Source organism: Colobus angolensis, unplaced genomic scaffold, assembly GCF_000951035.1.
Source record: "Colobus angolensis palliatus isolate OR3802 unplaced genomic scaffold, Cang.pa_1.0 Scaffold566, whole genome shotgun sequence".
In the NCBI taxonomy this organism is placed as follows: domain Eukaryota; kingdom Metazoa; phylum Chordata; class Mammalia; order Primates; family Cercopithecidae; genus Colobus; species Colobus angolensis.
The window spans coordinates 598,585-611,192 of record NW_012119221.1 but is presented as its reverse complement, the minus strand read 5'-3'; the positions used below and the strand labels follow the sequence as shown (position 1 = coordinate 611,192).

General features: G+C 41.0%; 1 protein-coding gene across 1 annotated transcript in view; it reads left to right on the top strand.

Annotated features, from left to right (window-relative positions):
- The window catches only part of KDR (kinase insert domain receptor), a 47,568-nt gene extending 35,370 nt beyond the window's left edge, over positions 1–12,198 (top strand). The window contains exons 23-30 of the mRNA XM_011961705.1: positions 463–585; positions 739–850; positions 1,072–1,171; positions 1,577–1,682; positions 2,791–2,942; positions 7,888–7,987; positions 8,481–8,566; positions 10,313–12,198. Of these exons, the coding sequence (XP_011817095.1) occupies positions 463–585; positions 739–850; positions 1,072–1,171; positions 1,577–1,682; positions 2,791–2,942; positions 7,888–7,987; positions 8,481–8,566; positions 10,313–10,535 (1,002 nt within the window). The 3' untranslated portion in view covers positions 10,536–12,198. The remainder of the gene's footprint in view (positions 1–462; positions 586–738; positions 851–1,071; positions 1,172–1,576; positions 1,683–2,790; positions 2,943–7,887; positions 7,988–8,480; positions 8,567–10,312) is intronic.
- The last annotated feature ends 410 nt before the right edge of the window (positions 12,199–12,608 follow it).

The window sequence follows — 12,608 nt, the reverse complement described above, 5'->3', positions numbered from 1 at the left end:
TTCAGCCTCATACGGAAGGGGGAAACCAACAAAGAGTACTAAACCAATGAGAGCCCCTTGTTTCTGATTTCCGTGCATTCATTCAAAAAACAAATCCCATTCTGGGACCTCCTTAGAGTAACACGTTTTTAACCAAATACGGGGCCAGGCAAAAGGGATGTGTGGATGTGACCAGAAACACACTTTTAATTGTGTCCTAGAGGAGCCTATTTATGATTCCATCATCATATTATAACTTAATTATTTAACTCCAAAGGCTGGGGCTGTTTATGGAATGAGCAGATGTGTGTCTCAGCAAAGCTCACAGACTTTTTTCCTGAAGTGTTGTTAAAAGATACTAACCCAGTCCTTGTTAATCAGTTGGCTTTCTGATGTGGGATTTTTTTTGATGCATGAGGTCACAACAGATGTGAAAGAGATCAGCTGTGCCGAGACCTAATGCACACACGATTCTCTTTGCAGTGTATCCACAGGGACCTGGCGGCACGAAATATCCTCTTATCGGAGAAGAACGTGGTTAAAATCTGTGACTTTGGCTTGGCCCGGGATATTTATAAAGATCCAGATTATGTCAGAAAAGGAGATGTAAGTTTCAAACATGAATCCAGTGCTTGGTTAAGTAACAGAATTAAAACTCCTCATAGAGAGCTTCAGGACCTGTGTTCAGGAACAAAGGAAGTTTTTTTCTTCAGATATTTGCTAATTTGGGTTCTGAATCCTTGTCTTCTACCCATGTAGGCTCGCCTCCCTTTGAAATGGATGGCCCCAGAAACAATTTTTGACAGAGTGTACACAATCCAGAGTGACGTCTGGTCTTTTGGTGTGTTGCTGTGGGAAATATTTTCCTTGGGTAAGTCATTTCTCTTTGTCCTTCCATCCAGACTCCAAAGAGGAAGACAAAAGTTGTCTTTTCCTCTCTCGTACTTCATGTCTATCAGACAAAACTTCTAGGAAGCTTTGAAAAAAAAAAAAAAAAGATACGTAGGTGATGAGGATATGTAAGATTCAGGCGCAGGGTTTTCTATAAGAGAAAATCAAATCAAAGAATGTCTCCTCCCTGTTTTATTTTAGGTGCTTCTCCATATCCTGGGGTAAAGATTGATGAAGAATTTTGTAGGCGATTGAAAGAAGGAACTAGAATGAGGGCCCCTGATTATACTACACCAGAAATGTAAGACTTTAAGAAGTGTTCCTCTGTTCTCTTTCTTTGCTCGCAAATTCTCCTTGCCTGGAAGACTTTCCATTATATAGACTTTCTTCATTGCCCAATTAGTGTCCTGCTTTTACTTTGGGGCCTTTCTTGATAATTTCAAGCATGGAGTTATCACTTTTTGAAAAGATAGTACTTTATTATTCAAAGCAACCAGTTAGTTTTTATTAGATGTTGCTTTAAATGTTTTGTTTTTTATACACATTGAGCCTCTGGAGTATGGGACTCTGTGTCTTACACAGTTTTGTATCCCTATTTAGCATCTCGACTCGTGGGCTCTTTATAAATGTGTACTCATTTAAGTGCTTATTTTCATCATTCAGGAAGAAAGAGGCATTTAATGAAATCAGTGTTTTGCTTCTCTAGGTACCAGACCATGCTGGACTGCTGGCATGGGGAGCCCAGTCAGAGACCCACGTTTTCAGAGTTGGTGGAACATTTGGGAAATCTCTTGCAAGCTAATGCTCAACAGGTTTGTCACCTCCATCCAAGAAGCGCCTACAAAGAGTACTTAGATGTCAAGGACTTCCCTACTGCCTGAACTGTCTCATGGCTACCATGCCATCCTCTCAGCCATTGAATAATCTACTGTATTCTTCTACATCTGAGCAATAATGCTTTTCTAAAAGCTGCAATTACCCTTTTAGGCAGATAGGATTCTAATTTATGACCTGGGAGCAGACCACTCTGATTTCTACCTACTTATCTTTTTGTTATATCTTCAAATGCTCTTCTAAAGCTAAAACAAACAAACAAAAAATCTGGTTGATCCACAGAAGATCAACAATGGAAAAAATTTCAAGAAATTTTTAATAAATCCTGCAGGCAAAAATACATCTAAGCTATGCAAAAGAGATGGTTTCTGTCTTGGTATCATCCCAGGTTCTTATAACTTCCACTGGAAGATTTTAAAGTTGTAGTCTTTACTATTGGAATGTTATTTAATCTCCAGTCAATGCCTCTTACTATAATGGAAGCGAATTTCCTCTTTCTTTTGAACAGCTGGGGGACAATAGGTCAGCTCTATTTTTATCAATAAACCTTCCAAACATTTACAGATATCAAATAGTCATTTATTTCTTTTTCTTGATGCGATAATATTAAGTTGTGCAACCTTTTCTCAAAAGACCCATTTTCGTATCCATTTATTGCTTTTCTTTAGACTGTCATCAGTTTTTCCATTGCCTTGAAATGTGGTAGCTAAAACTGGATACCATGCCCTTTGAAGGGCTTGGCTTGTGCGGTTAGGGCTTTGTGAAAGAGTGATGTTTTGTTCTATGTAGCTCCATGTGTTCTGTTGTTACCTCTCTGACCACAGCCTGCTTTCTCTTCTTTGTAACTGCACTTCCCTGTGGGCTCCTTACCCATCTCATTTTTAGTTCTCTCCTTTAATATACCTTCCATTTCAACGGCTTTTTGTTTCTGATACATGATTTGCAATGTTGTCTTAAAGTTCTGTGTTCACATATGAAAGCCACATGCCCTATGTAGCCAAGAAGCCCCCGTGCCTTTTGTTTTTAATGAAAAGGCACTTGAAGAACTGAAGCCATAACAACAGTCTTCTGTGTTTATTGTTTCAGGACGGCAAAGACTATATTGTTCTTCCGATATCAGAGACTTTGAGCATGGAAGAGGATTCTGGACTCTCTCTGCCTACCTCACCTGTTTCCTGTATGGAGGAGGAGGAAGTATGTGACCCCAAATTCCATTATGACAACACAGCAGGAATCAGGTACAGTATATGGCCTGACATCCCCTGGGGGAGGGTAACTTCAAGGCCATCTCAGGGAGGGGGATTGGAAGTGGAAGGAAGTCCATGTCTAAGGCTGCTGCATCCTACTTCCACATAACCTTAGCCCTGAGGTTAACATCATGGGGAATGCTCCTGGAAGAGGGCCTGGGTAGGTGTGCTTCCTCCCATCTGTAGCCCACGCTGCTGCCACAGCATTGCCTTTAAGAATTCCAAGCCCTGCAGCTGCAATAGCTGGAATGCCACAGTTTGCTAATCTCCGGAATAAAGAGACCAGTTTTACAAAGACATCTGCATTTAAATTATCCCCATGTATGCTTTTATTAATGTGAATTAAATGGCTTAGGAGAGATTCAGAAAGGAAGAGTTCTGTGCATGCATGAGAACACACTTATGGCTCTCTGGCAAGGATACAGAATGCCATGGGTCTGTGTCCTGAATTAGACTGCATGCTGCATCTCAGGAGCCCCTCCCACGTCTGATTTTCAGTATTTTATTTGGGTAGTGGGAAGTCTGGGCTTATTTAAAACACATGCACTGCAGTCCTTTCCTGGTTTGTAGAGGGGTTCTGAAGGCAGCTTTCTTTTTTCTTTCTCCCAGCACCTGTGCATAAGGAAAGAGTTGGTGTGGTTTTCTACAGTATGATATTAAAATTGCCCTTTACTAAGGCTGGGACTATTTCACTTTGCTTTGTTTCTTTCCGAGCCCCTTTGGATGTTTTCCTGCTTTAATGGAATCCCTGACAGCATGGGTCCAGCCTGCCAGCCAGAGTGTGCCCGGGCTGCAGGGAGGGCCAGGGAGCTCTCTCATGTCCAGAGCATGGCCAGGTTGCCACATGGCAGGGATGCTAAGGAGAAACTGGTGGACAGTTTGCCTCCTAGAGTCATGCAGGGCAGCAGAAACACTGATTGGAAGGAAGAAAGCTTAGAAGCCAGCGAGTGAGCTGACCGTGCCACCGAAGTCAAAAGTGTTAGGCATATTTTTAAAGAACTTTGCCATGTTGCCAACATCATAACACTCAGAGTCAGGCAAAGTAGAAACAATGATCTTTTTTTTTTGATGTATTATTGAATGCAAGGCTCAGTTCTATTACCTGAGGGCAGTACAAACTTGTGGTTAAAGATCAGGTATTAGAGTCAGATAAAACTGAGTAGGACCCCCAAGTCTGCCTTGTAGCAACTGTGAAACTTGGGGCAAATCATCTACCTTCTGCCTCAGTTTCTTTATCTGTGAAATGAGACAAGGTCAGTGGTGCTGCTGGAAAATGGCTGTTTTGAGAGTTGTAAGATGTAATCTATTTCCAAGCACCTGACCCTTGAAAGCACTGAGTAAAAGATACCTATTAAGTGAGCTGCTTAAAATCACATCCTTGAGATGAATCCAATTCCTCTGACACCTGAGTCCATGTTGTTTCCTCCCATGCCAAGGAGGGCCCTCAGAGAGAAACAGTCATGAAATGAGACTCCAGTTCCACTCCTGTGTTTACACATTTCCAGTTCAAGTTCAGCCGGCCTTTTAGTGTGACAATTGTTCCCCACACACCATTATTGCCTCCCCCTTTATCGGAAAGCCATTTGATCATGAACTATATTCCATGTGTTTTCTGTGACCAAGTAGAGTGATGATCCGAGTTAGCAGCCTCCTGGCTCGCCGGGTGCTTTGCATATGGTGCTGAGAAGGAGAAGAAATCATGTTTGTGTAATGGAAGCACCAAATACGATGTTGGATATATAAAAGGGCTGCTAACATTTATCCCCAGAAGCGTGGACAAATATGACACCACTCTCCCAGCACAGGCCTGGCTCCTATTTTCTGTCTGTGATTTTTGAATTGGTTTTTCCAGTCCAGTTTCTCTTTTATCCTGCCATAATTTAAAAAATAAAATAAAAATTGGAGTCTTTTGTCTGCATCTCTTCTCAACCTCCTTCACCTTTTTTCCTTTTTATAAAATAAAACTCATGGTCACATTTTAGTCATCTGGTTTCGAAGAAAAGCAGATAGAGGCATTTGCACATGGTATGCTTCATTCTGTTGCTCTCCTGGGGTTCTGTTTCTCTGGGGAGAATGAGTTGAGGCTGGGGTACTTCTCAGGGGGCTTGTTCCATCCTCTTACGCATTTCTGGCCAAGTACAAAAGCTGAGCAGTCTTTCTCCTTCTAATTTTCAATTCTATTGCATTATAAATAGAGCTGGACAGAGACATCACTGTGGGAGCTAGCCTCATGATTTGTGGCCCCTTTAAACCATTTGAAAAATATTTACTTAGCATTTATTTAGAGAGGGACCACTCATGTCTAGACTTAGTTTTGCCTCTAACTTCCCCTGAGGATCAGTTCTGGCCTCAAGTTTGCATGCTTCCTGCAAGAAAGCACATACCCACTGGGCTCATCTTTCTTTGAGGGCAGTTTGGGGACCATCTGCAATTGCTGTCATTTTCTCTGGGAGTTTCACCTCCCACATCAAGCAGCTTATCAAAAATTTCTTTGTAGTACTTTCTTAGAGAAAGGTTTTGGTGCATACCATTTTCTTCATTTTGGTTAATTGTTAGTGATGATTAAATGGCCCTTGTAGATTGATGCTTGGGATAGCCTGCTAGCTAGGTATTCCTGAATTTGGCTCTACCATTAGACTGCTTGAAGTGGGACTGTCCTTTCTGCACTTTTTGTCTGTTTCATATCCCATACTTACACCCCTGACCCTGCTACTGCGTGATCAGTGCATGCATGACAAGAGACCAGCGCTGTTCACATACTGGGTGCTTAATAACGGCTTGAACAATTGTGTCTGCTGCTTTCTTCTTTATTTTCCCTCCTGATATGCTTCCAAGGGAGTCTGTATGGAGTAGAGTAAAACAAAAACAAAAACTTCACATGGGCTTTGGTGTCTGAAGGCCCAAGTTTGAGTCCCAGTTCTACCCTTTATTAGCCATTTTCTCCCTAATCCTTGGCTCCCTCATCTCTAAAGGGGAAATAGTTAAAAGACCTATTTCTCCATTTTAGGAGGAACAGATCCACCATGGTCTGTGGAAATGCTTTGTCAATCATGAAAGGATCATTCCATTTAAAAAATTACTGGATTAAGAATTTAAGGAGCTGTCCTTTCTAAGACAGCTAAATTATTTTCCGTACTTGCCAACCCTAGTTCATTCTATCCCCTAGATATCTCTAGAATGAACCCATGTCTCCAAATCTCATGGGCATTCCATTTTTCTAGCCAAGCTGCCTTTCTTTCTCCTGAAGAAGTGCAGTATTTTTGTCATGGGTCTTATACCTCTAGTCTTATTCTTTTCAATCCACAGTCAATTCTCTAAAGGGCATATCTGATCTTGTCAACCCCATGCTTAAAATCCTTCAGTGGCTCTTCATTGCCCTCAAAATAATAATCCAAACATTCCAGTTATGTGATTTTGGATAAGTTCCTCAACCTTTCTATGCCTTGGTTTCCTCATCTGAAAAGCGGGAATAGTAATACTCACCCCTAGAGAGGTACCATGGTGAACACATTATGAGATGCTGCTTAGACAGCATCTGGCATAGTGCCAGGCATGTGGCAGATTATCAGTGAGGGCTTCCTGAGCAAGCAAATGCAGGAATGATTGACTATGGTACCAGTAGTTTTTGACAACCATTACTTTTAGGGATTGGACTTACGAGAAAGTAGCCTTCGATCGTACCCTGTGTATCATATCCTCTAACTTGTGGAGTTTCCTGAGTGAGGGTATCACCTGTAAATCTCATTCCCTCCTCTCTGTACAGGGAGGAACCAGCCTCTTGGGGTAGGGGAGAGAGATTTAATTTCCATTCTTCTCCTGTGGCCCAAGGTCTATGCAGCATGTTCCAGAAGGCTGTTTGTAGTAGGAAGTAGGCTGGTATAGGAATGAAGAGTGTATTTTCTGTCTCGTTGGGTCCTCCCAGTGAGTAGGACTTCCCTTCCCTCACTTGGGCTGTAAGTGATTTTGATAGCATCAACTAGACTCACCCAAAACCATATGGCCGGGAAGGAGCCTTCCCAAGAAGGAGAGGATCTGTTGTTCAAAAAGTCTTATTATTTGGACTCCTGAAGGAAGCTTTGGAAGTCAAAGGAGAAAAATGAGCTTTGTTTGAGAGAGCATTATTCTTCCTAAGAACAGTAAGCCCAACATTCTCCATATCATTCATTTTTCCAACATCTCCGTGAGCTAGGGAGGGAGTGCTACTGCCAACACACCTTATAGATGGGACAAGAGGGTCACAGAAATATTCATGACTTTCTCAAGTTTCTGCAGTCAGTGGTAGATTCTGAAATAGGCAAAATATCTTGTTACTGTTAAACCACTGCTCTTTCCTGAGACAGCAACTCTGGGGGCAAAAGTGAGGGGACAGTGAGACTCAGCCCACCTTCCCTTTGCACACTAAGCCTCTGTTACACAAAAGAGGAAGAGGTTGTCTTCAAATCACTGCTGGGTTCAGTATCCCTTAAGGAGACCTTCAGATGTTTTCTCTGCCTATCTTTCATTGAATGGTTGCTCTGTGAGCATTATCCAGAAAAATTTTCCCAGGAGATGGCCAGACAGATGTGAAACACTCGGTAATATATCCAGAGCTCGATGGAGGAATCCTATGCAATCAGAAAGCCAAGTAGAAGGCACTTGATAACTCCCTCTGCTATTGTTGTCTTTAGTCCAGGACTGGACCTCAGAAGTAGGGTTCAAAAGAACAGGCTCATCGAGACTCCTCAGTTATATTATACTTTTAAATGGACTTTCTCAGGAAATTAAGCCTTCCATGTGTGCTAGCAGAGAAAGATTTTTATTTTGTTTTGTTTTTCTAAAGGATGTTTTGAAGGTTGCTATTAAGTTTGTGGTTGAAAGATAATGAACTTAGGTATCACTTGTGGTATCTGCAGTCAAATATACCACCACTAAAATATAAATATTTGTTCTTTTGCAGTCAGTATCTGCAGAACAGTAAGCGAAAGAGCCGGCCTGTGAGTGTAAAAACATTTGAAGACATCCCATTAGAAGAACCAGAAGTAAAAGTAATCCCAGATGTAAGTACATCTTTTAAAAATAGTCTTAGAAATAATACAAAGGATGAAACACTAGTTAGATAAATATTAGCCTAAGCATTAAAGTCTTGGAGCCTCATTAGAAGGCTGCCCTCAAGTGTGTGTATCATGGGGTCATTATGGAGATGGAACTGTGTTTTTTACATAAGTCAAGTCCTTGGTCCAAGGTTCAAGACAATTTCACTTTCTGACCAATTCACTAAAGTGCAAGTAGTGTCATGGTGAAGAAAGCAATGGTAACAGGCATTCTCAGCTGCTGATGTGAAAATTTTCTCTTCTCCCTGGCCTGTGTCTACTCATAAGAAGCAGTTGCTTCCTTTTGTAGCTTGGACAATTTGTGGATATTATACCTTTATGTTCTTCCATAGGACCTTATTTGATAGTCATGATAGATGGGTTGAGAAATCAGCTTAATTAAATAGCTGGTCATTTTATACACTCAATTAACTGTGCCATCTCATTGTCTCTGAAAAAGGACAACCAGACGGACAGTGGTATGGTTCTTGCCTCAGAAGAGCTGAAAACTTTGGAAGACAGAACCAAATTAGCTCCATCTTTTAGGTAAGACTCAGCCACATTAAAAAGACAAATTTCAATAGGAATTTTTGGAAGTAATTTAGGACTTTCAATGCAAGTGCAGAATTTTCCGTATGGGGTCTTTGTTGTTTGGAGAAATTAACATCAATTTAACAAATAAAGAAGGAAACAAACCACATGATAAAATTAAGTGACAAATCTAAAAATAATCTGAAACAAATTAGAGAATTTGGTCAATTTTTATGAGAATTCATGAATACTAGGGAATTTCTGAGTATAGTTACTGTAGTCAGTAATGGCTAAATGAAAAAGGTGATTAGATGTGATCCCTAAAGCTGTCAATATGATTGCAATCTTTGTGGACTCTGAAGAATTTTTAAGTCTGTATACAAATGGGTGCCTCTGTGCTTAAGAAGTATGATATATAAATAAGCCAATGTCTATTTGTTTGAGACATTTAAATATCATTGTCTGAATTCGTAAGTATTTCATTGTGGGAAAAGTATTAAAATTAGTTTTAAATATAATCTCCACTCTATGGTTCAGTAGGAATTTGTAGTTGCCTTGAATATGTGTATGTTCTCTTAACACAACAAATAAATGAAAATCTATATTTATAAGAATAATAGGATAAGTGTAGTTATGTATTTGCTGGGGTTTATTTGCTAGAGTATTCTTACCTAAAGGTAAGAATAGAGGAGGTTTTGATCTGCTTATAATCTAACTTTTGTATAAAATGGGAATACTCATGGGTTTTTGAATAATGCTCATACCAAAAAGAAAACAAACAAAAAAAACCCCACCACATTAAAAGGTGCCATTGTGCTATTTTATTGTTTTCTTTAAGGCCCAAGGTAAAAAGTTGTGAAAGTCAATGGTATGCTTCATTCATTAATTCAAAAAATGTTTATTTGGCAAGTATCATGTGCAGTGCGCCATGCCATTGCTTAAGACACCTACATTAGTTTTGTTGGGGTTGAATTGAAAGAAAAAATTGTATTTCTCATTATTTGAAGTAACTTTTAAACTATGTGTAAACACAAGTTACTAAAATTCCTTTTTGCAGTTCTAACATGAAGAAATTGGGTAAAACACCTATTACCGGGAAAAAACACCTTAGAATGGTTTGTGAAAATGTAAATCCTGAAATTTTAGATCAACACAGTCTACATTTCTAGGCTTTGACATGATTACCATCTGTCAGGATTCCATGCCATTGAAAACACTTTCTAGTTGCTGCTGAGTGACTGGGGTCCTCAGTCCTTCCAAGGAATGTGGTTTTGATGAGTAAAAAGCAGCATTTGACATATCTGGCTTGACTGCACACACGCTTCAAGTTATTAAAGCTTAAAGTTGCTCAAGAACTTTACTACCACCATACACATGCCCCGTAGTTCCCAAATTGCCGCAGTGGGAAAAGCACAAGTGAAATTTCAGAACATCCCAGTTTCCTTGAATATCATGCAAGTGGCCCTTTGCGCCTGTCACTGTATACAAACTTGTCAATCTGCAAGGCCATAAACATGTTCCATCGGTTGGGGCCTTTGCATAACTCGGGAGAACTGCCTTTCATCTCATTTGAGGCTTGAAAGACTTGGACCTGAATAAGAGGACTTATCTGCAACTACTAATTCATGCGAGTACCTGAAAATAGACCTTGTCCCTGTAAACCTGATATGCTGATTAACTACTGGGAGAGATAGGGGGCTGGGGTCAGCAAAAGAACTGTCTTCTCTCCGCCAACTCATTTGTTTGCCATTTCTTCCACAGTGGAATGGTGCCCAGCAAAAGCAGGGAGTCTGTGGCATCTGAGGGCTCAAACCAGACAAGTGGCTACCAGTCCGGATATCACTCTGACGACACAGACACCACTGTGTACTCCAGTGAGGAAGCAGAACTTTTAAAGCTGATAGAGATCGGAGTGCAAACCGGCAGCGCAGCCCAGATTCTCCAGCCTGACTCGGGGACCACATTGAGCTCCCCTCCTGTTTAAAAGGAAGCACCCACGCCCCCAACTCCTGGACATCACATAAGAGGTGCTGCTCAGATTTTCAAGTGTTGTTCTTTCCACCAGCAGGAAGTAGCCGCATTTGATTTTCATTTCAACAATAAAAAAAAGGACCTCGGACTGCAGGGAGCTAGTCTTCTAGGCATATCCTGGAAGAGGCTTGTGACCCAAGAATGTGTCTGTGTATTCTCCCAGTGTTAACCTGATCCTCTTTTTCATTCATTTAAAAAGCATTTATCATGCTGCCTACTGCGGGTCTCACCATGGGTTAGAACAAAGACGTTCAAGAAATGGCCCCATCCTCAAAGAAGTAGCAATACCTGGGGAGTTGACACTTCTGTAAAACTAGAAGATAAACCAGGCAATGTAAGTGTTTGGGGTGTTGCAGATGGGAAGGATTCGCAGGGCTCAGTCTATCCAAGAGGCTTTGTTTAGGATGTCGGTCCCAAGCCAAGCCTTAAGTGTGGAATTCAGATTGACAGAAAGGAAGACTAACATTAGCTTGCTTTGAGAGAGTACTGGAGCCTGTAAATGCATTGTGTGGGCTCCGGTGGAGGTTCTGAAATGTGAAGGCTTCAGATGGGGTTTCTGGTTTTAGAAGATTGCGTGTTCTTCGCAGTTGGGCTGAAGGAGAGTTCCTTGTGCTGTTTCCGACTCCTAATGAGAGTTCCTTCCAGACCCTTACGTGTCTCCTGGCCAAGCCCCAGGAAGGAAATTATGCAGCTCTGGCTCCTTGTCTCTCAGGCTGATCCTTTATTCAGAACACCACAAAGTAGGGACATTCAGCTCAAGGCTCCCTGCCGTGTTGAAGAGTTCTGACTGCACAAACCAGCTTCTGGTTTCTTCTGGATGAATACCCTCATATCTGTCCTGATGTGATATGTCTGAGACTGAATGCGGGAGGTTCAATGTCAAGCTGTGTGTAGTGTCAAAGCTTCAGGAAGGATTTTACCCTTTTGTTCTTCCCCCTGTCCCCAACCAACTCTCACCCCACAACCCATCAGTATTTTAGTTATTTGGCCTCTACACTCCAGTAAACAAACTCCAGAGAGTTTGTTCACTCTCTGAATGATTATTAGCCAGACTTCAAAATTACCTTATAGCCCAAATTATAACATCTATTGTATTGTTTAGACTTTTAACATATAGAGCTATTTCTACTGATTCTTGCCCTTCTTCTGTCCTTTTTTTCAAAAAAGAAAATGTGTTTTTTGTTTGGTACCATAGTGTGAAATGCTGGGAACAATGACTATAAGACATGCTATGGCACATATATTTATAGTCTGTTTATGTAGAAACAAATGTAATATATTGAAGCCTTATATTATATAATGAACTTTGTACTATTCACATTTTGTATCAGTATTATGTAGCATAACAAAGGTCATAATGCTTTCAGCAATCGATGTCATTTTATTAAAAAACATTGAAAAACTTGAAGGAATCCCTTTGCAAGATTGCATTACCCATCATTTCTAAACTGGAGGAGGGGTGGCCGGGCACAGCGGCTCACACCTAAAAACCCAGCACTTTGGGAGGCCAAGGTGGGAGGATCGCTTGAGCCCAGGAGTTCAAGACCAGTCTGGTCAACATGGTCAGATTCCATCTTAAAGAAAAAAGGTGAAAATAAAATAAAATGGAGAAGAAGCAATCAGACATATTTTCCATGTGGTGGTTTTACATTTTTACTGGTTTTCTTACTCTTCTTATAAGGGATATTTTCATAACCTGGTTATATATTTTACAAACCAGTAAATGTATCTGTAGTACAAAGTACGAGGGTATAATATCACCACAACTATTTTGAGGATAAGTATGTCAGGTTTAAAGTTTAACTGCTCCTTCCCTCTTCTTCATCACAAATAATTCACACACACACATGCACACACACACAGACGCACCCACCGCCCAAGCATACACCCCCCAACACCCACACCTCTCCCCAGGACCCCCACACACCCACACATCTAACCCCCCCATACTCACACCCACACCCCTCTCACACTCACCCCCACCCCCACACACCTACACACCCACCAACACACACATACTCACACA